Here is a 24,687-nt window from a genome sequence, read left to right on the forward strand (position 1 = left end):
AAAATGTGACTGTAAACACCCACATCAAAAAACGAAAGAACTCGGGCCTGCCGAGTGGCGCGATGGTTGAGAACTGGCTTGGGACGCCAGAGGGCCCCGGTTCGGATCCCACATATGAGGGCCAGTGACACTGCCCTCCACAGCTAAGNGTGTCGCCGGCGACTCACAGCAGCCCAGCTCCAGGTCGAGCTGTTGTTCATCATCTTAGCTGTAGAGGGCAAGCGTCACTGGCCCTCAATGTGGGATCCGAACCGCAGCCCTGCTTCTCAGAGCTGGTGCTCCTAAGCGAGCTCTTAACCAGCTGAGCCACTCGGCTGGCCCAATAAATGTGTTTTGATGTTCACTTTTTATTTAACTTTCTTGCTAAACTCACTGATTTTTAAATGATTTATAGGTTCTATTGGGTTCTTTATGATTCTCTATATCCATAATTATGCCATTTCAAAATAATAATTTTCTTCTTTCCCTATCCTTATATTCATTTTGTTTTCTTATTACAATGGTATTAGAATGGGAGTTACCTTTGGGGTAGAAGGAAAGGGTAGTGATTGGGAGGGGACATCAGAGGGGATTTGAGGGTTCTGGTAAGGTGAAGTCTCTAAATCTTGGTGGTTACATGAACATGTCTATTTCATAATAATTCATGGAACTTTTTTTTTTTTAAGCTGAGCCATCCTGCCACCTGTTGGCAGCTCAGAGGCTGCTCAGTTCAGGCCGGGAATCGAACTGCTGTTGTTCAGAGCTCAAACTCTTGAGCAAGCTCTTAACCAACTGAGCCACTCGGCCAGCCCTCATGGAACTTTTCATTTGTGAATTTTTCTGTTTATATTATACTTTTATTAAAAGTTTAAAAATAGCATTACTGCAGTGGTTTAAACTATGTCCACAACTTGACATTCTTTTCACAATATGTCTGCAAATTTTTTGACACACCCCTTGCGTAAGATCTGGACTTTGTGACTTGATTCTAAGGAATATAGAAAGGGGAAATGATAGTATACAACTTGAGAGACTAGGTCATCAAAGGCACTGTTCTCTCTCAGGCTGCTTGCTGTGGGAGAAATTAGCTCTCACGAGAAGCTGAGGCCTCCGGCCAACAGACAGCAAGCAACTGAGGCCTCCAACTAAGAGCCATGTGACTGCACCATCTTGGAAGTGCGACCTCCAGCCTCAGTCAAGCCTTCAGATGAGTGCAGCCGCAGCTGACATCTTGATCACGGACTCATGAGGACCCTGGGCCAGAACCATTTAGCTAAGCTACTCCCAGATTCCTGTACTTCAGAAATTGTGAGATAATATGTTTATTGTTTTAAGCAATTAAGTTTTGGGATAATTTTTTACACAGCAATAGACAATATATCTAGTAAAAATAACCCCCAAAAAATGTTGGTTGGCCAGCCCAAACTGGACCACAGAACCTTATTTCTACCCCCTATTTTGTTTTCAAAGAACTGGACCATTAACAACTCTCTCAAACCAAGATAGCCTGTTGGCTGAGTCATGGCACAGAGGCTGGTGCACGGTGTGCGTCCAATTTAGTAGTCATCTTTTGGTGTCAAAAAGGAGACCAAATTCATGCCAGCATGAGGGGCCATTTATTGCTCATGGGTTGGGCCCCCACGTTTTGGGGGAGTTCCCCCACTGCTTCCTCCCCCCTCAAGTGGCAGGTTGCTGAGTTGATCGTGGATGGAGCACATCTTCAAGTGTAGATAGTCCACAGCGGCCACCTTCTCCCTGTAATAACAGAGAGAGAGGAGTTGGTGCTGGTGGGGCCAGATGCTACAGTTGAAATGGAAGGAGGGGATGACTGAGGCCCAGTCCCGAAGACCTCACCCTCCTCCCATGCCCTCAGCCTCCTTCCTCACTCCGGCTTCATCTTTTCCGTCAGCAGCAGGTTCTTGGCCCGCAAGGCTTCGTCTTGGGCCATCCGAAGGGTGGAGCTCAGGGCCTCTGCCCTGACATGTTTGGCCAAGGCCTGGCGCTCCAGCTCCTGGGGAGAGGAGTGTAGACGCAGCTGGGCTTGCCTGACTGGGCTAGGGGTGGAGGGGGAGCTGGATCGCGGAGGGCAAGGGGCAGGGTCCCATGGGGCCGAGTTCCTCACCCAGGGTATTCCGATCATGCCTCCAACCTGAGACTGACCCCAGCATCCCACAGTACACTGGCCTTCCAAATTCCAATTGTGTGCTAAACCTGTGTCTGTCACACTGTCTGTCCCCTAATGCACTGGCCTTCTATGTCCCAGCAATCACTAAATCAGTATCTATCATACTGTCCCCAAATGCCTGTGAACCATCATGCACTGGATATGTGTCTGGGCCCCAACATTCCATCATTTGGTGACCTTCTACATTCCATAATTCACAAGCCCTCACATCTCCTTATCTGTAGACTAGCATCTCTATTATAATAGTAGTCCTTAGTGCTCTGGTTCTCTATATACCAGAATATACCAGGCCCTATTTCCTATCATGTCATAGTCCCATAGCTCTACCACATCAGTGGCCCATACTCCCTCACTTGTCTGTCTCACCCACTGTAACTTATATCCCATCATACACTAGGCCAATATCCCATAATACATCAGTTCCCTATGTTTCAGAATGTACACAGGCATCAAGTTCCATCAGCTATTGGGCTTGAGTCTGCGGTGCAATGCCCCATGAAGACCTGTGGTTCCATTTCCCTTAATGCACTAACTTATTGTGACCAATAATCTGACCTCAGTGATTCCATATAATGTGTGGCCTCTCTTAAGGTCTCCAGAAAACCAGGTTTATATTCCATGAAGCTGTAGACTGATGTCTGTCTCCTGTGTCCCACAATGCACCAGATCCAGTGCCCCATCATGCTTTGGGCCTAAAGTCCATCACCCAAAGCTCCATAATGAATGACCTATGACTCACCAACCACCAAACTGCTTACACTTCCTCTACCCAAATGCATTAGAGCCCAGTGTTCCCCCAATCCCTACTGCCCACAGCTCAGCCCTTCCCATCCTGCCACACACTAGCAGCACCTTGTACCGGGGGCTTCCCTCCCCCTGCCCTGACAGAAAGGTGGGGCATGGTGGCCCATGGTCCCTGGTACCAGAATCATCTTGTGTAGCCTCTGGCAGCTGGGGCAGGCAGGAGCCAGGCCCCTCTGCTTCACCTCGTCTACTAGCGGGGTCAACGCTCGTTCCAGCAGCTGCTGCAGGGACTCCGTGGACAACTGCTGCCCCTGGCTGGGGAAGGGGTATTCACCAGTTGAAAGAGGCCTAGTGCTATATTCTCAAGATACTCCATGCCTACTTGCCCAGCCTCCACCTAGTTCCTAGTTCCTGTTTCTACTATGCACCCATGCAACATTCCCACCGTGCTCTAGGGCCAACATACAGTGCATCAGATATCTTTTGGTTTCCACGGTGTGGGAATTCCCACAGTGCCTGGGGATTCCCACTCCCAAAGGGCACCAGATAGCCAGCCCTCAGTTCACCAAAAACTCACATTTCCTACACTGCACTAGTTAAACCTGATCCCACGTTGTATTGGAAGTCCTCCCTCTTCCTAATGTGGACCAAGCATGTAATGTATCCCCTGGCTCTCCAATACACCAAGGTCTCACCTTCCCCACGATACACTGAGAAACCCAGAGTTCCACCAAATACTACATCCCAACCTTCTTCCCACATGCACTAGAAATCCAGGATGCTTGAAATGTATCAACTCTCTTGTGTTCCACAAGACACTGACTCCACCTTTTGGGGAGGGAAAAAACATGGCTCCCATAATGCACCAGGACTGGCCCGTCCCACAATGCATGCATGGGGATGCCCTATCTCCCAAAATGAACTGCCTTCCCTTTGTGCCAGTGCCCCATTTTCTTCAATGCTTTGACCTAGAATGCACCTAGAGGCCAGGCCTGGGCCCCTTACCTGGCACAGCGGGCACAGGAACCTTGGGGGATCCGATCCAAGTTCATGGAGAGGTCAGACCCTCTTCGAGAGCTCTGAAATTGCCGCCCCAGCTCCTCCAGAATCGGTTTCACTGGGCCCAGCCCCTCCAGCTCACTCCTCAGTGAAGCCACAGACACCGCTGACCGCTCCACCCTGAGACATGAGAATAACCAGTGCTGCAAGGTCACCTCTCCTAAAGAATATGTCCTGCTAGCAAGGCTGCATCCCAGATTAGAATTTCTGTCTCCAACTCACCGGGAATACTCCCCCATGCCCTGCCCCTCTCTGCTCTGATTGGCCTCTCCTTTTGTGCTTTAAGGTCTGGAATGCCCCTCCTTGTGCTCTAATTGGCTTTCCCTATTCCTATTTGGCTCCTCCCTTTGCCCTTTTAAAGTATGGGACAACTAGTCTCTAATTAGCCCCGCCCCTCAGTCCTTATTAGGGATGGCACACCCCTCCTTACTTTCTAATTGCAGCTTTCTCCTGTCAGTACATGGTCTTGACCTCTCGGCCCCAGCTGATTGATTGGTCCACCCCTAGGCTCCGCTCTCCCACAGCCCTACCCTGCACCTGGGCCCTTACATGGTGCACAGCTCGTCTGTTCGACCCCGCAGCTCCTGCAGGCCCCGTGCCGTCTGCGCCTGCTCTCGCTGTGCTCGCTCCCACTGGCCTAGGAAGCCGTCGAGCCTGCCGCCCAGGCCCCCGAGCAGCCGCAGGACCTCCTGCACGGCCCCCTCCTCCTGATGCCACCGAGCAGTCAGCGAGGACACCTCCCTCCTGGAGGAGCCGAGGTAAGGAACTGGTCAGGGCTAGGTTTGAACTCATCGGCCCCGCCTCGCCAAGACCTCGTCCAAGGCTCCGGACCTACCCAGGCCCCAAATTCTGGAGTCCTGTCCATTTCTTGGAATCCTCTCATGTCCTCTAGAGCCCTGGCTTACCCCCTTTTCAGGTATCCTGGCCCTTCTCTTGTCCTGCCCTCCACCCCCATATCAGCTCCTCCAGACTCTGCCTCCTCAAGGCACTGCTCACCCCAATCCTGCCCCTTGAATTTGGAGACCCCAAGGACCTGCCCTTTCAACTCCTCCCCCCCGCAAAAGCCCGCCCATCTCAACAGACCTCCCACCACTCTTGTACTCAAAGCTCAGTTCCTTGAAGTCCTGCCCTTTGAGGTCACCTCCCGCAGAACACTCCCTCCCAGGTTCTTCGAGGCTCCACCCCCTGGGCCCTGTCCTCGAAGATCTTCCAGGCTCCATCCCCCACCCCCCCACCCCCATCCCACTCACCTCAGCTCCTCAAGGCCGGTAGAGACCTTCTGTAACTCCTGCTCGCTCAGGATGGGGCTTTCCCCTGCCCGGGACCCTATTCCCCGGCCGCCTATGGCCAGGCGTGATCGTGGGGGTTCATTGGGGCTTCCTGGTGGATCAGGACAGCCTGGGGGCTGGGCGGTGGGGCCAGGACCAGAATCTTGCTTGGAGAGACCCTCCTCCAGCTTCTGTTCCAGCATGTGCAGCTCGGCCTCCTGCCTCCGTGGTGTCTCATCCTGCAGCTGCTGTTGGAGGTAGCGCAGCTTCTCCTGGAAGGGGAAGGAGGGCAGGGTTACTGTGTCCAGCCCCTTGCCTCCCACAATCACCTCCACCCCCACCCCAAATCCGCCCAATGAATTCCTGAGATTGGAAAGTAAATGGATGTGGACGATAGGATATTGGGAAGTCTAAGTGGACTGACTCCCACTTGCTGTTTCTGGGGATGTTTGTCCCATTTGAAGGCTAGGTGGAGTCCAACTCACTTTAACCTCCTAATGCCTGCCTCCCTTTCTCCATCCAGCCCTCCACCCCAGCTCTAGTCCTCCAAGGTGTCAAAAAGCAGTCCCTCCTGTTTAGGAAGAACAATTGAAGTTTTTCCAACATTTTGTTGGGAAATGAGTGGGCATGTGGGCAGGATGGGCACTCCCACTCAAAGTCCAACACAAGTCCCTCCCTCAGGGACCTGAATGTGACTGTGCATGGATAAGTATGACTGTGAACACGAAGGGGCAGTGTGGTGGTGGTGGTAGGGAGGGAAGTTCCCCCTGAAGTCTACCTCAAGTACCTCATGCATTTGATCCTCTTACCAAATCCTGGGACCACTCCCTTACCTCCAGCAGGGCCGAGTTCTGCTTCAGGACGTTGGTTTTTATTTCAGCATCTTCCACTGACCGGGTCACCTTCCGGCAGTTCTCCTGGGTTAGAACACCAGGACGGGGACCCTACCTTCCCACTCCAGTCCCGGGTCCCAACCCTTACCCTCTCTATTTCTACACAGGCTCCATCCAACTCCAAATATAAGACACATCCACTTCTCCCTCCACGTTTGCCCTCTGCTTTTTGGTCTGCCCCTTAGGAGCCTGGTTCCCTTGGTTAAAGGGATGGCTTCCTCCTTGGACCTCTCCCATGCTACTTTTCCACTTCCTCCCACCTCTCTTATGTCCACCCACACCATTCCTCCCCACTTTTCCTTCCACCCTCTTCCTACCTCCACTCCCTTGTCCTCAGCCCATTCCTGCCCTCCAGTGGCTCACCTTGAGTTGAGTACAGTACCCTTCCAGTTCTTCCGCCTCTTGCCGCCTTCTTTCTAAATTCTCGCTCAGCACAGAACACTCACTCTGGAACATGGAAGGGAGGAGAAGTTAGCCAGGACCGCAAGGGGACACCCCATGGGGAGGAGAGGCTGGGCCTTGGAAGGTCACTTTTCCTTCTGAGCCTCTACCTCCCCAACTGGGCTATGGGTGCATTGAGTTGTAGGAAGGTTGTAAGTGGGCAACTTGGCCCTGGAGGAAGAGGAAGTATTGGGGCAGGAGGGATCCTCATACCTGCAGTGTCTGCACGTGCTGATTAACCCGGGTGGTCTTTTCCTTCAAGCTGGTGATGGAGTCTTTGGCACGGATCAATCCACTGTTGACCCCACTCTGGGAAGAATGGGAGACAGGAGTGTCATCGGTGTGTGGACGCAAACCCCAACCCAAAGAAAAACTCTAGAACTGGGAGGAGGCTCGGTTTACACCTTGATTCTGCCCTGGAGTGGCTGTGTGACTTTGGGCCAGGGCTGCACCTCTCATTCTTGGTATTCCTGCTCTGTAAAACCAGGGGTGGACTTGTTTTCTGCTTGGTGGATCGGAAGAAAAATCAGTAGGACCAGGAGGGAGTCGGGGTGTGGAGGGAATGCTTAGACATGTGCAGGAAGAAAGATGGTCTCAACCCAAACACTGAGATAAATGCCTTTGGGGTCCACAGACATAAATAAAATAGACTGTTAAAACACATACTCGGGACCGGCCGAGTGGCGCCTTGGTTAAGAGTTGGCTTGGGATTCTAACTCTGACCAGCAGGGCCCCGGTTTGGATCCCACATGAGAACCAATGACGCTGCGCCCTCTACAGCTAAGATGGTGAACAACAGCTCAACCTGGAGTTGGGCTGTTGTGAGTCACCAGCGATGGCTAGGCTGCAGCCCTGCTGCAGTGGGCTGCTGTGAGCTACTGTGAGTGGCTGGCAGCCAGCGTGAGCTGCCATGAGCCGCCCAGCGACTGCCTCACTCGGGANAGTCGAAAGGTTTTTCCCAGAACACCACGAAGCATAGTTCTATGTAGACTCTGCCACCATTGGCCATAGGTCTGTTCTACAATACATTCACTTTTTAGGGTAGCTGCAGGGCTTCCAGAAAAAAAACATCTAAAGCATGTCTCATAGCATATATTGATAATCCATGGTTTCAGGATTCCTGGGTCCCGCAGAAGTCCGCCATCCTTACGTCTGTAACATTTCTTTGTATGAAATCATCTCTGTTAAAATAACTGGTGTGATTTTTGTCTCCTTGGTGTACCTTGACTGACACCAATTATTTGCAATATGAAGCGGATTCTCAAAGATGGGGTTTGGAGAATGGTTTAATTGGTTTTTAGGGATCAAACACAGTGATGAGCTCCTTGACATTGCAAAATGGGATGCTAGTAATCCACAGTATGCAGTGATGGTTAATCATATATTATCATCCATGTTGACTGATGAAGATGCATCTGAAGTGAGTGACTTGGGGGATCAAACAGTTGCTGCCGTTATGGTACTAACAAGGATGGTGGCATTCAGAGGCTTCTTCTGAGGCAGGGGCAGGAGATGGAATGATGTAGTGAGGGAGATGACTCCCTCTTTTCTGCTTCAGGGTGTGTCTCTGGAAGTGGCCACAGCTCTTACTAGACAAGACCTGCCGTGGTTTCTGCTTTTATAAGGTGACCTGAGCCCCTGCTATACAAAATGCCATAGAGCAGGCAGCTTAAACAACAAACATTTATTTCTCACTGTTCTGGAGGCCGGAAAGTCCAAGATCAAAGTACTGGCAGATTTGGTGTCTGCTTCCTGCTTGCAGATGGTTGCTTTCTTGCTGTATCCTCACATTGTGTCTCTTCTCATAAGGGCACTAATCCCATCTTGGAGCCCCACTCGCATGACCTCATCTGAACCGAATTACTTCCTAATAACCCCATTTCCAATTACCATCACCCTGGGGATTAGGGTTTCAACACATGAATGTTGGGGGGACACAAACATATGGTCCATAGCACTCTATAAAATGAGAATGATTTTTCATTCTCTGAGGGGTTTTAAGATCCCCCCTGTGAAGCCACATTAATAAATATCAAACCTATGAGCTTTGAATCTATAAATCAATTGGGGAGAAGTAACATCTTTATAATACCTTAAAAGCCATGTATATGATACAATCCCCCATTTATTGAAGTGTTTAACTTCTTTCAATAATGTTTTTAAGTTTTCTGTAGTGGGAATGGCATGTCTTCACTNGAACAAAACAGCAACTTGTCTGTTCCCCTTCCCCCAATTCCCCAGCACTGTTCCCATCCCCCCAATTCCCCAATAAAAATCTTTAAAAAAACAAAAAAACCCGAAAGAACTCAAAATTAACCTAAACTTCTACCTTAAGAAACCAGAAAAAAAATAGCATACTAAACCCAGAGCTAGCAAAAGATAGGAAATAGTAAAGATTAGAGTGGTAAAAAATGAAATAAAGAATAGAAAAACAGTAGATAAAATCAACAAAATGAGAAGTTTGTTTTTTGAAAAGATCAACAAAATTGAGAAATCTTTAGACCACAAAAATGAGAGAAAAGACTCAAATTACTGAAATCAGGAAGAAAAGAGGAGACATTACTATCAATCTTATGGAAAGAAAGAGGTTTATAAGTGAATTGTATGCCATCAAATTTTTTTTTTTAAATATATATTTTTTTGAATTGGGGAATTGGGGGAATGGGAACAGTGCTGGGGAATTGGGGGAAGGGGAACAGACAAGTTGCTGTCGTTTTGTTCTTCATTCTAGTTGTGGAGGACGTTGCTTCACTGGCCCAAGTTGGCACCATCATTGCGCTCTTCCCGGGCGAGGCACATCTGTTGCCGGCTTCTGGACGGCCGCTCACTGTGGCTGCTGGCCGCTCACGCTGGCTGCTAGCTACACAGGGCAGCCCATGGCAACCCACTGCCACAGGGGCTGCAGCCTACGCCATCGCCGGCGACTCATGGCAGCCCAGCTCCAGGTTGAGCTGCCGTTCAGCATCCTAGCTGTGGAGGGCAGTGTCACTGGCCCTCACATGTGGGATCCGAACCGGGGCCCTCCGGCGTCCCAAGCCAGCTCTTAACCATCGCGCCACTCAGCCGGCCCGCCATCAAATTTGATAACAGATGAAATGGAAAAATCTTTAGGAAAACTCAAACTACCAAAGCTGACTCAAGAAGAACTTAGGACATCTGAATAGATCCATAACAAGAGACTGAGTTAGTAATAAAAAAAAACTTCCAACAAAGAAAAGCCCAATACCATATATCTTCAATCATTTAAAAAAGAATTGCTACCAATGCATCTCAATCTCGTCCCAAAAAATAGAAGCAGAGGGAACAGTTCCTAACTCATTTCATGAGGCCAGTATTACCCTGATACCAAAGCCAAAGACATCACAAGAAAATAAAAACTACAGACCAGTATCCCTTCTGAACACAGTCACAAAATCTTCAACAAAATTCTAACAAAACCAAATCAGCATAATATAAAAAAGATTATATACCATGACCAAGTAGGATTTATCCCAGGGATGCAAGGTTGGTTGAACATACAGAAATTAATCAATGTAATATATCATATTAATAGAATAAAAGGAAAAAACATGATTGTGTCAATCCAGAAAAAAAATTTTGACAAAATCCAACACCCTTTCATGATAAAAAACACTTTCAAGAAACTAGAAATAGAAGGGAACTTTCTCACCCAGATGAAGGGTATCTACAACCCCCCCCCCACACACACACACACAAAACTATGGTGGTTTAAAATATGTCCATACATTCTTTGATGCTTCTTTAAAATGTGAGCCTAGTCCCCTCACTTGGATGTGGACTGGACTTAGTGATGCATACCTAGTAAATAGAATAATGCAGAAGTGATGGTATGTGACTTAAGAGACTAGTTCATAAAAGGAACTGTGACTTCCTGCCTTTTCTCTCTCTCTGGGGAATGACAGCTATCATGTCTTAAGCAGCCACTCATGGAGAGGCCCAGGAACTGAGGCCTCCAACCAAGATCCTTGTGAGTGTGCCATCTTGGAAGCATGACCTCCAGCCCCAGTCAAGCCTTCAGATGACTGCAGCCCCTCCCCAAATCATGACTGCAACCTCATGAGAGACCCTGATCCAGAACCAGCCAACTAGGCCACTCCAGGTTTGTTGTAAGTTTAGGGATAATTTGTTTCACAGCAATAGCTAACTAGTACACAAAGTGATCTTTGAAACTGAAAACCCTGAAGGTCTTGGGGTTCCCATGCATAGCTATTCGGGAAAACTAGGAAAGCAAGTCCTGGGGTCTACTCAGTTCTCCCACTTACTAGCTGAAGGACCCCAGGGAGGGGATTTCACCTCTCTGCCTCTGTTTCCCACCCCGTAAAGTGGAGATGGGACTACTAGCTACCTTCACAGGGCAGCTGTTGGGAGGAAAACAGGCTGGATCAGAAAGGCCCTGGGGTCAATAGTTCTTTGGAAAAGGGCAGCTGGGTTCTTTGGAGGTGAGTTTTAGCTTCACTGAGCACAGATGAGTGGAGTGGTGAAGGCAAAGCCTGTCACGCTTGGCTGAGAAATGAATAGCGTGATAGGGAGCCAGAGACCTGGGAACAAAGCCCTCCTTGGCCACCCACTTGGCAATCCAAATCCCCACTCCAAGCTTGCCTCGGTTTCCTTTCTCATAAAATGGGAATGATGATACCCTGCTCCGATGGCAGTGCAAAGAGTCAGCAGGTATGATCAGTAAGCCAAGCACAGTGATTAGTGTCAGCATTGTTATTGTTAAAAATAAGGACAACAGGGTGGGATCTACCAGGAAGGGACTTAGAGCCAAATGCTCCTAGCAGCCTCAGGGAAATCTGCAGACAGCAGGACCAGTCCCGAGCAGGGGTCAAAGGGCCCCTCCTATCCATCTTTGCCTTGATTCACTGACCTTCCCAAAGTGCAATACCGATTTTTCAGTTGCGTCCTTTGGCCTCTTAAAGATGTCATAGCTTAAAACAAAAGCCAAAGCTGCCTGCTTCATCATTCTCTCATTGACTGTCCAATCTAGGACTTGTCATTCTCTCCATCAGGGTCTCCATGCCCCCTGGTTCTCTGTCCTCTCTCCTGTTGTCTGTCTCACCTCTCTCCCTGGTGTCTGACCCTTTCCTCTCTGGATCTCTCTCCCCCTCCCTGCATCTTTGTCCCCCTTTCCCTGGACCTTTGTCTTCCTCTCTGGGTTTCTGTCCCCTCCTCTCTGCCTGTCTCCAGCTTTCTCTCCTGATGTAGCTCAGATGCTGAGTGCCTGTATGTGGTCTTACTGTCCACCTTCTCACTGCTCCTGCACGTACCCTGAGGTGTTAGCAATCATTACTTCTTTCATTTCACAGAGAAGGAACCTGAAGCCCTGTAGAGGCTGATAATTCCCCTGCAGCCCCACAGCGAGCTGGCAGCAGCATCAGGCCTTGATCCTGGCTGCCCAGGGCTCTTTCTCAGGCATCACAATCCACTGGAGGACGTGACTTAGAAATAGCTCACGGGAGGCAGACCTGTTTAAGTGCTGCCTGAGTGGCGCTCACAGACAGAGGGAGGAAACTTTTCTGGCTGGGGGAGGGGATGTCTCCTTGGCCATCCATCCTGCCAGGACTCTGCCCTGTTCCCTTCTCTCTGTCTGGTCCTCCTACCCTGGACCCTTGCTCAGCCTCCTCTTGGGCCTCACTGCCTTCAGCCTCTACCTTTCAAACATCTCCCACCCAGCCCCAGAGGAGTTTTCTAGGGAAAGAAAGGGCTTTTGCTTTAGTGTTAATCCCACTAGTCCAGGCCCTGCTTCTTACAAGCTCTCTCAACTTGCAGAGGTCACTCCACCTGTCTCAACCTCAGTTATTTTTGTTTTCATCTTTAAACTGGTAATGACACCACTTCCCTTACAGAACTTCTAAGAGAGGAAAACGAGATCCCCACCATAGGGACATGGCACAGTGCCTGGCACATAGTAGGTGCTCAATCAATGGGAGTGGGGACAATACCCTAAGTTACTCCTCTCTCTCCCCTGCCCATGAACCCTCAATGGCTTCCCATTGCCCTCAGAAGAATGCCATTTTTCTCAGCTTGTGTAGCCTGTGCCCTGCCCCTCTCCAGCCTCGTCTCTCTCACACACCACACTTTAGCCACAGGGACAAACTTGCAATTAGCCCCCTTACCTGGGTTCTTTTCAACCCCTGGTCTTTTGCACATATTGTTCCAGCTAGCTGGAACACCCTTCCCTGTCTTCTGCCTGGGGAACAAACACCTTTCTTATCTTTGGGACCCAGCCTGAATGTTGCCTTTTCTGGAAAGTCTTCCTTGACCCTGGCTGGCTGGGCCAAGGCCTCCATTTCCAGGGCTTCCACAAGTGACCTCACTGCCCCATCAATGCAGGGTGCTTCCCACCCCTACCCTAACTCCTAAGCCTGGCTCCACTATGTACAAGCTGCATGGCCTTGGGTATGCTCTTTAACCTTTTGGGGCTTCATTATCTTCATCTGTGAAAGGGGGGGCAAATAATAATAACGATAACTCCCACAACACGTATTCTGTGCTTACAGCTGGCTACTGTGCTAAACATTTTGTATGAATGAGCAATACTTCATTTCATGACAACCTCATGAAGTGGGTACAGTTATATCCAGAACTCTGTCTTGGATGCTGCTATATTTCCTGCTTCTAGACCAGTGCCTGGCACATCATACGCGTTGTAGAAACACATGCATTTCCATTTTACAGATGAAGAAACTGAGGCTCCCCAGAACACGGAAAGTGCTCAGTAAATGCTAGCGAATCTTATTAGCATCATTATGACCATGGTTATTGTTAGCATAATTCTTAGTGTCCACATCAAGCTCAGTTCAGGGTCTGGCCCAGGAGAAGCCTGGCAGGGGTTGATGGGGAGTTAAAGGACAAGCTATAGTACTCAATGCTCTAGTCAGGAATTCTCTAAATTCCCTTAGATCTTGCTCACCTCCAAGTTTTGCCCCAGATTCTTAGCTGAGCCCCGCTGAGAACTCCTACTCATCCATCAAAGCCCAATTCCAACACTGCCTCCTCCAGGAAGCTTTCCTTAATACCTACAGCCTGGTTTAAAGGGCCATTTTCTGGGATCCCCAGTGTTACCTCCATTATGAAGTTTATCACCTCAGTTTGTGCCTGTTGCCCCACCAGACTGGGAGCTTCTTCCAGGCAGGGACCTGGCCTGACTCCTATCTGTGACCCCAGCCTCACCCAGGACATTGGGAAGTGACTGGATGAACTAAAGACCAACTCCCCGGCAGCAGGCATCATTTACCAAAGATGGAACAGGTTCATGGCTGGCTGTTAGGGGAAAAGGAGGCAGTTCCTCTGGGCTTTAAAGGGTGATCAAAACCAAGATAACACCCCCCACCACCCGCCAACTCCTCAGTATTTGCCTACCACCAGGGTGAGGACCATCTCCCCACCCAGGTGCCCCTCACCAGTATTTCTGTGATGTCTGGGTCATCTGGAGCCCAGGGTGGGGTGGAGGAGGTGGGGGGCACAGGCAGTGCCAGCAGGCCACTGTCGTCTGTGGTAGAGTCTGTTCCCGAGGAGTCGGTGGGCTCCATGGCAGCCAGGTTGAGCAGGGACACGTTGGTGCAGGCCGAGGACCGTTTGAGGTTCAGGCACCAGTGCATTGGCTCATGGGACATCCGAGGTTCCACCCTGGGAAGGAGAGACAGGCAGGAGGGTCAGGATATAGCCTCAGTAGAATATGGCCCCTTCTTTCTCCCTGTCTCCACACTCCCTGCTCTCTAATTCCAGCCTTACCTCCTCCTTCCTTCCTTCCTTCCTTCTCCATCCCTGCTGCCTACTTCCTTCTTCTTTTAATGCCCCCCTTCTGATTTTTTCCTTCCCCACTAACTTTTACCTCCTTCCCATTGTCCCCACTCCCTTCTTCCTCGATACCTCCCGCTCTCTTTATTTCTCCTTTCCCATCGCCCTCTTGCCTGCCCCTCTTATGCCCCCTCCTCTCCCTGCTCTCTTCCAGCACCCACGGTGGGACTTCTGCTCTGTTGGAGGCAGTGCTGGGCACTAGGACCATCCCTGACAGGATCCGACAAACCCACCCGTGGAATGACACAGCCTTCTTTTTCTTCGCATTCCCCTTGGCTGGGCTGGTCACCCCCCCAGGAGTCTCAGGAACCAGCTGGGAGTGGCTCTCGACCCCCGCAGGGGGGTCCCCAGCCTCATGGATCTCTTTGGACTGCCAGATTGTCTTCACCACCACACTCGCCATGGCGTGTGGGGGCCCTGCTCCCAGGGGCTCCTTCCTCTGAGACACTCCACCTACTCTGACCACTGACCCTCAAAGTTCCTGTCCCCACAAGCCTGCCTCATAAAGGACTCAACCACTGGGCCTCATTAAGGGGGGGTGGATACAGGGGTAGGGTGAGGTGCTGCTGGCTCAGGACATCCCCCCAGGAGCGTCTCAGTGAACCCTTCATGTCCAGGGTTCTGTTTCTACCCACAATGTATCCCTTGCTTCGGAACTCCATAAAGTTTTTCATTCTAGACTAGAACTTACAATGGATGGGACCACTGGCTCTTGGGAGGGGTCCACCTTCCTTCTCCTGAGGCTAACTGTGAGGTCACCCAGTCCCCAATATTCATACTTGATTCTTCATGCAATCACCTGGGCTTCCACTTTCCCAGGATCTGGAAGATGGTGGTGAATGAGAATGGAGCCCCAGCCCTAGAGGATCTAACATTCTATGGGGAGAGTGGGTGGGCCTGGGAGGGGGCCAGCAAGCAATAGACAGGAACACACAAAAGTACCAGATGTTGGGCCAGCCGAGTGGCTCAGTTGGTTAAGGGCGCAAGCTCTGAGCAACAGGATTGCTGGTTCAATTCCCACATGGGCCAGTGAGCTGCGCCCAAGCTGAGCTGCCAACAGGTGGCAGGATGACTCAGCTGGTGAGAGCACATGCTCTTAACAAGGTTTCCAGTTCAACTCCCACATGGGATGGTGGGCTACGCCCACCCACAACTGAGATTGAACATGGCACTTTGAGCTGAGCAGCTGAGAGCTGCGGACAGGTGGCCGGATGGTAACTGGACTTGGAGCTGAGCTAGCTGCACCTGCCACAACTAAGATTGAAGGACAACAACTTGGCTGCTCCTCTTCCTCAATTCCCCAACACTGTTCCCCTCCCCCAATTTCCCAAGAAAAGCTTTAAAAAAAATCTAAACAAACATGGAATTCTAGTTAGTTAACTCTAGCATTCAAGACTTTGGGTGTGTATTAGTCTCTTGGGGCTGCTGTAATGAAGTACGACAGACTGGAGGGAGGGGGTGCTTAAATCACAGAAGTGTACTGTCTATCAGGTCTGGAGGCCAGAAGTCCAAGATAAGGTGTTAGCAGGGCTGGTTTCGCCTGAGGCTGTGAGGGAGAATCTGTGGCAGGCCTCTCTCTCCTCAGGCATTCCTTGGCTTACAGATGGCCATCTTCTCCCTGTGTCTTCATATTTGTCTTCTCTCTATCCCTGTCTACCTCTGTGTCCAAAGTTCCTCCTTTTTAAGGACATAGTCATATTGGCTCAGGTACCACCCAAATGACCTCACCTTAACTTGATCATCTGCAAAGACCCAATTTCCAAACAAGGTCACATTGACAGGTTCTGGGGGACACAATTCAACCTACCACAGGATGAAGTGCACTGATGTCTGTAGCTTACTTTGAATGAATCAAAAACACAAAATGGGTTGATGGAGGGAAGAAGGCCAGATTGACAAATGTGGAGGGCATAGCAAGCTCAGCTCCAAGTCCAGTCACCATCCGGCTACCCGTCGGCAGCTCATGGCACACTCAGCTCAAGGTGTCATGTTCAATCTTAGTTGCGGGTGAGCGTAGCCCAACATCCCATGCAGGAGTTGAACTGGCAACCTTGCTGTTAGGAGCCCATGCTCTCACCAGCTAAGTTATCCTGCCACCTGTTGGCAGCTCAGCTCAGGCACAGCTCACTGGCCCATGTGGGAATTGAACCGGCAACGCTGTTGCTCAGAGCTTGTGGTCTTAACCAACTGAGCCACTCGGCCAACTCTGTGTGGCTGTTTTGACTTGCTGAATACTTAGACATTTTCCTAATAAAATGTTGGGGAAGATACTGGGTGATGGGGATGACATGGTATGATGAGGTGGGGCTTGTTTTAAAACAGTCCAGTGGAGTGGGCAAGGGAAATGGAGGGCATTATAGGGTCAAACAATAAAGGACTATCTTAACCATAGTTGGAGCTGGGTGTATGGGGGTGCATTATACCATCTGCTTTGGGGTATATTTGAAAATTTCTATAACAATAAAAAAATTTTTATTTGCATTTATTTTTTTCTCTTTTATTAAATCTATTGGGTTAACAATGGTTAATAACAATATATAACATTCAGGTGTACAACATTATAATTTGACATCTGTATATTGTGAGCTTACCACCTGAAGTCTAGTTTCCTTCCCTTACCTTATATTACAATTAAAAAAATGCTGATAATGTGCTTGAGAGTGAACACATTAGGGAGGGTATAGTAGGGAGGACTTACTTTATTATTATTTTTTTTGTTCATTATTCTTTAGATTCCATATATAAGTGAGAGCATATGGTCTAGGGAGGGCTAACTTTATTTTTTATTAAAATAAGATTACACATTTTATTATTATTATTTTTTAAAGATTGTATTGGGGAATTGGGGAAGGGAACAGTGTTGGGCAATTAGGGAAGGGAACATTGTGTTTTTCCAGGACCATCAGCTCCAAATCAAGTTGCTGTCTTTCAATCTTAGTTGTGGAGGGCACAGCTCAGCGCCAAGTTCAGTCACCACTTTCAATCTAGTTGCGGGGGTGGGGGTGGGGGGGGCACAGCCCACCATCCCATGTGGGAATCGAACTGGCAACCTTGTTGTTAAGAGCATGCACTCTAACCAACTGGGCCATCCGGCCGCCAGTTGGCAGTTCAGTGGCAGCTCAGCAGCAGCCCAGCTCAGGCACAGCTCACTGGCCCATGTGGGAATCAAACCAGCGACCCTGTTGCTCAGAGCTCATGCTCTTAAGCAAACTGTTAACCAACTGAGCCACTTGGCTGGCCCCCAGGAGGGCTTACTTTAAATCCCTAAGTCTAGGGCCGGCCGAGTGGCTTGTTGTTTAAGAGTTGGCTTAAGATGTCAGCTTTGAGAAGCAGGGCCCCGGTTCAAATCCCACATGTGGGCCAGTGACGCTGCGCCCTTTACAGCTAAGATGGTGAACCTGGAGCTGGGCTGCTGTGAGTCGCCGGCGACGGTGTAGGCTGCAGTGGGGCTGGCTGGCAGCAGGCGTGAGCTTTCGTGAGCTGCGGTGAGCCACCGTGAGCGGCTGTCCAATGGCCGGTGAGCGACTGCCTCACCTGGGAAGAGTGAAGTGATAATACCAACACGGGCCATTGAAGCGATGTCCTCCACAACAAGACTGAAGAACAGAAGGACAGCAACTTGTCTATTCCACTTCCCTGATTCCCCAACGCTGTTTTCCTCCCCAAGTTCCCCAATAAAATCTTAAAAAAAATAAAAAAGAAAGAGTTGGCTTGGGAGTGCAAGCTCTGAGCAGCAAGTCCACTGGTTCGGATCCCACATGGGCCAGTGACACTGCGCCCTCTACAGCTAAGATGGCGAACAATAGCTCCACCAGGAGCTGGGCTGCCGTGAGTTGCCAGTGACGGCCTAGGCTGCTGTGGGGCTGCATTGGGCTGCTGTAAGCTACCATGAGTGGCCGGCAGCCAGCATGAGCTGCCGTGAGTGGCCGTCCAGAGGCCGGTGACCGATCTGCCTCAGCCAGGAAGAGTGCAATGATCACAATACCAACATGGGCCAGTGAAGCGACGTCCTCCACAACTAGACTGAAGAACAAAAGGACAGCAACTTGTCTGTTCCCCTTCCCGGATTCCCCAAAGCTGTTCCCTCCCCCAATTCCCTAATAAAATCTTTTTTAAAATAATAAAATAAATAATAATAAATCTCGAAGTCCAGAAGTTCTCTCCTTAGCATGGCCATTGAGTTGAGATCTTGAAGGATAAGGGGCAGGTATAGGGAAAACTGCAGTAGGGGTAGGGGTGTAGAGATGTGTCTGGAGGGTCAGAATGGCCAAGAGGGGGCCAGTGTGGCTTGAGCATTTAAGCTGGGGAAGGATACGATGGATTGATGTTGTAAAAAGCACCCTGGGTGAGTGTGGAGAATGGGCTATGGGTGGCCAAGATGGGAGCAAAGAGAGCAGCAAAGGACATCACTGCAAAATTCCAGGCAAGAGATGATGGTGGTGGTGGCCTGCACGGGGTGAGGCAGTGGCCATGAACGGAGGTGGCTGGCCCTGGGATGTGCTGTGGCCTTGGTTTGAGGTGACAGATGGGAGGCATTCTAGCAAGAGTGCCTGGGTGACTGATAGAGGGCCCATTTGTCAAAATGGGAAGACTGGGGGTGAATCCAGTTTTTCTGGAGAAAGTTGAGAGCTGATTTGCTCAGGTCAAAGTCTTAGAAGCTATTGATGGCTCAACCCATGAGCTCTTCAAGGGGCTTTTGGGGTTCCCTCTTAATGCTCTGTCTTAAAACCAAAATGGACTTTGCAAAACCTCATCTAGACCCCCAAATGTGGACTTGTTTGTGACCTGGTCTTAAAACTTAGCAGTGGGTCAGCCCCCAAGCCCCAAAATTGTCTTGCTCAAATCCAGTCCTATGCCATCCAATATCACAGCCACTATCAATGGCCTGTGTCTGCTGAGGGCTTGCAATGTGGCCAGTCTCAACTAAGATGTGTTATAAGCAAAAAACCCTGGATTTCAAAGACTTAGATAAATAAGCATGCCAAATATGTTGAAATGTAATATTGGGGTATATTGGGTCAGATAAAATATATTATTAAAATTAATCTCACCTTTTTACTTTTCTTTTCACATGCCTGGAGTAAATTGAAATTTATACCTGTGGCTCTCACTGTATATCTACCGGGGGTGCCAAAAAAATGTATACACATGAGTTGTATTTATTTTTAGTTATCGGTATATATTGAGTACTACAATTTTAATACAGTTTTTTCCTTTCTTAAAATGTGTATACATTTTTTTGGCACCCCCTGTATATTGGAAAGCCCTGATCTAATTCAACAGGGGTCAAGTCCACGAGCTCCTATAGGGGGTGCCACATTCACCCCACAAGCCCTGTCAAACAGTACCTGCTTTTCCAGAAGTTGAAGTCTTCTTTGTCAATCTGACTCATTAGACCTCAGACTGCCTTTGCTTTAGGCGTTGTGTTAAAATTTTTTGGCTCCTTCAGCCGCGGCAGCCTTTGAGGAACTCCAGCCATGGCTCTGTACTACCCCATGGCCATGAACCTCAACCAGGGCCACAAGGTGACTAAGAATGTGAGAAAATCGAGGCACAGCTGACACCGCTGCGGGCGCCTCACCCCAGTTCTGTGAGACACGATTCAAGGGGTGTGCGGCTTTGCCCCCTATGAGCGGTGCACCATGGAGCTGCTCAAAGTCTCTAGGGACAAGTGAGCCCTGAAGTTCATCAAGAAAAGGGTGAGGACACACTTCGTGCCAAGAGGAAGAGAGGAGTTGAGCAGTCCTTACAGCTATGAGGAAGGCAGCTGCCAAGAAGGACTGAGCCACATCCCCTCTGTGTAATAAAACCTTTTCAGAAACAAAAAAAGTTTTGGTTAATTCATGGGCTCTGTAGGGTGTTGGGAGATGACTGAGTTCTCCCTTTTACCCACACTATGAACTGAGAATTAACTCCATCTAACTGCAGGTGAATGAAAAGTGAAGGGTTGGAGGTGGTGGGTGAGAGGAAGGTGGAGAGTTGAGGTGGGGAAGAAGGTGGCTTTTCCTCCTTCCTTAGAGAAGGACTTGACCTGTTCTTGGGACTCTGGATGTCTGTCTCTCCTCACATTTCTCAAAAAGCGGACTAGTTTGAACCCCCACTGTGTGTGTGTATATATATATATATATATATATATATATATATATATATATATATATATATATATATAATTTAATGACGTTATCCTCTGGGAGAAAGTGTGTCCTCCCATTGACGACTGGACCCCTCCAGACCGTGGATGTTTAACATATCTTTCATAAAAAGGACTGTTTCCAGCTCCTGGTCCTAAGAATTTTTTTGTTTTTAATGGGGTTGTTCTATGTTCTTTAGGGGCAAACAGCACCCCCAACCCTTATTAAGAATGGACACTCTTGTTCACTAAAACAGCTGAGTGATGTCTGTCCAGAATACACTTTCCCAAGCCCCATTCCTGGAAACCCAAATGGACAGACCCATTGAGCCTGGAAGGTGGGCTCTTCTCGCCCTCATCCCCATCCCCCCAGGACTCAGCGTGGATGTTCCTGGGAGCCAGGACACTCCTCCAAGGCTCATTCCAAGAATACTAATAGTTTTCTGAGATTAGAAAAGGGTAGTGGGTGGGGTTTAGTTCCTCGGTGACAGAAATGGACTCTTCCTGTTCCCTTTGCCCCAAATTTCCCAATAGCCTGGGCGTTGCAGTTCCGGAGGCTTTGCCTTCCCAAAAGCCAGTCAACCAAAGCGGGTCTCTGGAGCACTGAAGGGTGGTGGTTGGGCCAAACACAGCAGTTTCACTTATTCCTTCCTCTTAACCAGTGTTCTTCAGCACCAGGTCCCCTTCTTGCTCAGGAGCTGCAAGTCTGGTGGAGGAGAGTCACCATTTTGACTTGATATCCGTATAATCGCATTATGATTGCAACAAAAAAGGCATTGTCTATTAAAAAGTCGTTAAAAGCCAAAATATAGTTTAATTCCGACTCTGACACTCAGCCTCTCTGGACCTCAGTTTTAACCTCTGATTAATGGGACAAGATTTGAATTTCTGTTTCCTCTACACTGGGATTCTTAGTCTCCCGACAAGTTAGGTCTCAACTTCTTGGCCGCTAAATAAGGGAGGAGGAGGTGGTGGGGGGAAGGCTTATAAGATTTAAAGAGAGTAGGTGGAGGAGAGCAAGGAGAAAGGGAAACAGACACGCTTGCGCAGTAAACACCGCACGCTTTCTTGCCCCTCCCACCCCCTTCTCTGCAGCAGGGAATTGCAGGCGACGCTCCACCTATCCCAGCCCAGCTGAGTGACACCTTCCCTTCTCCTTCCTTCTCCTCCTTTTATCACCCTACTCCAGCCCACATAACCGCCCAATCGAGGGCGGGAATAGGACGGACCCGGTGAATCTGCGACGCCTGCGGGGGCGATCTACTCGCCTATTGGCCCCAGTCAACGCAAGTTCCGCCTCCTCAAGCCCGCTCCCCCGCCTTCCTTCACGTCAATCCCTCCCTTGTGCCAAGCGTCCGAATCCAATCAGTATCCCAAGTATCCGCGCGGAGGGGGCGGTCCCACAGTACGTAACAGAACTCCGCCCGTCTCTCGGCAACGCCTCCTCTCTCCAAACGGAAAGAGCGGGGCGCTGGACCAATCGTAGCGGCGTGCCTTTGCCATGAGGCCAATGAGAGAGGGAATGGGGAGATCCGTATTTGAGCAGCAGTGACCTCAGCCAATGGGAGGCTGAAAGCTCAGGCGGCGGAGGGGAGGGGAGGGGCCGGGGGCGGAGCTGCGGCCTGCCAGCCCGCCTGCCTGCCCGCCCGCTCTCCCCCCTTGGCCGGCTCCGCTCCTCGGCGTTGCCTGGGGTCCTTTCCTCCCGATCTCTGTCTGCCAGCCCCCGCTGCGCTGTGCCCTACCCGGCCAGGCCTGGAGCCGACACCACCGCCATCATGCCGGCCGTGTCCAAGGGCGATGGGATGCGGGGGCTCGCGGTGTTCATCTCCGACATCCGGAACTGTGAGAGCGCGGCGGGGGGACACCGGAGATGGGGAGCGTGGAATTGAGGGGTTCTAGGGTTACAGAGGGGCTCGGGGATAGAAAACCATTGGGGTCGTAGAGGAAAAGGATAGATTGGACCCGGGGGGAACTTTAGGGTGGGGGGAATGGAGAGGCTTAGGATGTCATAGAGTGCCTCTTGAGGTGACGACACGGAGTGGCTAGAGGCGCCTGGGAGGGTCTTAAAGGAGAGGATGCTAGTAAGGTTCCGAGGATGGGGGCATAGAGGTGTCCCTGTGAATGATAGGCTGAAGGGGTCGTATTAGCGATGGGGTTAGAGGAATCCCTGATGTAGCTACAAAGGGAAGGTGGTGGATGGGTTGGGGGGTGGGGTATTCTGTGGAGTGATAGAGTGGGAGGAGGCTAGAGGGGACTGGGAGGACGTGAAACACTGGAAGCCTAATGGGGCCTCGCTTGAGGGCCTGGTTGAGGGGTTGTCATAGAGGGAAGGAGCTAGATAGGTCATTGAGGCTCTTGGCTAGTGCCTAGAGAGGGCCTGGGAGCGATAGAAAGTCCCAGGGGTTTGGGAAAGAGAGATGGTAAAGTGGGGACCTATAGCGGGACCCTGGTGAGGGGTAGAGGGGCTGGATGGAGGATTGCTTAGGAGATATGGAGGGCAGTGCAGAGGAGGCTAGAGGGGTTACGGAGGGGAAAGGAGGGACTCAAGGAGTATAGAGGAGAGACACTGCAGGTGGAGAGTCTTAGAAGAACCTGAGACAGGAAGCTGGGGCCCGAAAAGGAGAGGATATTATAAAGTGGGGACTTAGGGGATGTTCCAGAAAGGGGAGAGCCCAGAGCTCAAAGAAGAGGCCAGGGAGCCTTTGGAATTTGTGGGGAAGAGATCTGAAAAGCTGGGGAGTAGAAGAAGCCTGGTCTTAGAGAGAGGTCAGGGGTCAGGGAGCATGACAGTCCTGAATCTGTAGCCCTCTCCCTTCTGACCATCTCAATATGGGACAGTGATCACCAGCAGGAAGGATTGTCATGACGATGGGAGGCCTGGCACCCAGTCAGTCCCGACTCCTGGGAGCTGGTGTTGGTGTTTGGAGCTGCCAAGAGCTTCAGAGGCTGTTCCACACAGGATTTGGGTTCAGCCAGACCTAGGTTTGAGTTTGAATGCTGTCACTCCCCAGTGGTGTGACCTTGAGTTGAGGGACTTCACCTCTTTGCTTCCTCAGCTGTCTGAGGAAGGGATGCTGATCGCACCTTCCTGATGAGGTTGTTGTGATAATGTGTGTGAATGAGGCCTTTCACACATTCCAGGCACCAGAAGGATGTTGGCTATTGTTCTTGTCATTTTGCTGGATCTGAGGAGTGGCCTCTGTTAGGCACTCAAGGATCTAGCACGCAGTAGGTACTCAATGAACAGAAAGGGTGGAAACTGTTGGTATCAGGTGGAGGAGTGATGTTATGGTTGTCATGAAAAGGGGTGGAGCTATGAGGGGTTGTGGACTAGGTGGGGTTGTCAGCTGTTGGAAGCAGGTGTGCATTGCCTCTGATACCTGCCAGACATGAGACCCTTGGCATGTCACTTAACCTTTCTGAGGCTCAGTTTTCTTGTCTGCAAACCTCACTGATAATAGCATCTTGCCTCTGAAGGTTCATTCATTCATTTGACAAGTACTTCTTAATCACTAACATGTGCCAGACACTGTTCCGGCGGGACTGAGGCTACAACAGTGAACAAAAATTCCTGCCCTTGGGAGTACCATGTCATGAGGGAGAAAGTAAACACAGAGAACTGGCAATAAATGATAGAATGTCAGACTATGCTGTGAAGAAAAATAAAGAAGGAGAGGGGGCAGAGGGTCTCGGACTGAGAGGGTGCTCAGTGAAGGCCTCACCGAGGAGCTGACATTTGAGTGGAGACTTGGGTGAAGTGAGGGAGTAAGCCCTGTAGATTTTGGAGGAAATGGATCCAGGCAGGGGGTCCAGTGCTTTCAAAGGTCCTGAGATTGCAGCACACCTGCTGTGTGTTTGCATAAGAGTGAGAGGGCCTGTGTAGCTGGAGCTGAAAGAGAAAAAGAGGGTGGGAACTGAGGACAGAGAGGGGACAGGGATCGATCGTGTAAGGCTTTGTGGGTCATGGTGAGCTCTTTGGCCTTTCCCCGAGTGAAATGAGAGAGGCAGGAAGGTTTTGAGCACAGGAGGGACGTGAGCTCATTGATGTTTTAAAATAATTTCTCTGGCTGCTGTGAAGAGTACAGACTGGAGGCAAGAGCGGAAGCAGGGAAAGAAATAGGGGCTGTTTGCAGGCGTCCAGGTGCAAGATGGTGTTGGCTCAGCTGG

The 24,687-nt window shown here is 50.1% G+C and overlaps 2 protein-coding genes, 1 long non-coding RNA gene and 1 pseudogene across 5 annotated transcripts in view; 3 read left to right on the top strand and 1 right to left on the bottom strand.

Moving 5' to 3' along the window:
• Nucleotides 1-1,572: 1,572 nt before the first annotated feature.
• TSKS (testis specific serine kinase substrate) lies at nucleotides 1,573-14,892 on the bottom strand. Of its 2 annotated transcripts, XM_019658143.1 has the most exons (11): nucleotides 14,624-14,892; nucleotides 13,994-14,219; nucleotides 6,783-6,878; nucleotides 6,492-6,575; nucleotides 6,069-6,152; nucleotides 5,218-5,507; nucleotides 4,517-4,711; nucleotides 3,914-4,087; nucleotides 3,088-3,223; nucleotides 1,866-1,990; nucleotides 1,573-1,734 (listed from the first exon to the last, which is right to left on the bottom strand). In XM_019658143.1, exons 1-11 carry the CDS (start codon nucleotides 14,791-14,793, stop codon nucleotides 1,596-1,598), a joined length of 1,719 nt encoding a protein of 572 aa, XP_019513688.1. In that variant the 5' UTR covers nucleotides 14,794-14,892; the 3' UTR covers nucleotides 1,573-1,595. The 2 variants fall into 2 exon arrangements, 1 of the variants encoding a protein (XP_019513688.1); XR_002125705.1 differs by lacking the exons at nucleotides 1,866-1,990; nucleotides 3,088-3,223; nucleotides 4,517-4,711; ... (4 more) ...; nucleotides 13,994-14,219; nucleotides 14,624-14,892 and having other exon boundaries at nucleotides 1,646-1,734; nucleotides 3,914-4,002.
• LOC109390987 (uncharacterized) lies at nucleotides 4,626-14,689 on the top strand. The gene is made up of 3 exons (XR_002125706.1): nucleotides 4,626-4,725; nucleotides 10,493-10,689; nucleotides 14,545-14,689. It is a non-coding gene; the product is annotated as an uncharacterized LOC109390987 (long non-coding RNA).
• Nucleotides 14,893-19,867: 4,975 nt separating the features above from the next.
• LOC109391046 (60S ribosomal protein L36 pseudogene) lies at nucleotides 19,868-20,174 on the top strand (annotated as a pseudogene).
• A 1,919-nt stretch (nucleotides 20,175-22,093) lies between these two features.
• The window catches only part of AP2A1 (adaptor related protein complex 2 subunit alpha 1), a 35,122-nt gene continuing 32,528 nt past the window's right edge, over nucleotides 22,094-24,687 (top strand). For both annotated transcript variants that reach the window (XM_019658301.1, XM_019658302.1), the window contains exon 1: nucleotides 22,094-22,362. In XM_019658301.1, the coding sequence (XP_019513846.1) occupies nucleotides 22,296-22,362 (67 nt within the window). In that variant the 5' untranslated portion in view covers nucleotides 22,094-22,295. The remainder of the gene's footprint in view (nucleotides 22,363-24,687) is intronic.

This window comes from Hipposideros armiger, unplaced genomic scaffold (genome assembly GCF_001890085.2).
Source record: "Hipposideros armiger isolate ML-2016 unplaced genomic scaffold, ASM189008v1 scaffold_283, whole genome shotgun sequence".
Lineage (NCBI taxonomy): Eukaryota > Metazoa > Chordata > Mammalia > Chiroptera > Hipposideridae > Hipposideros > Hipposideros armiger.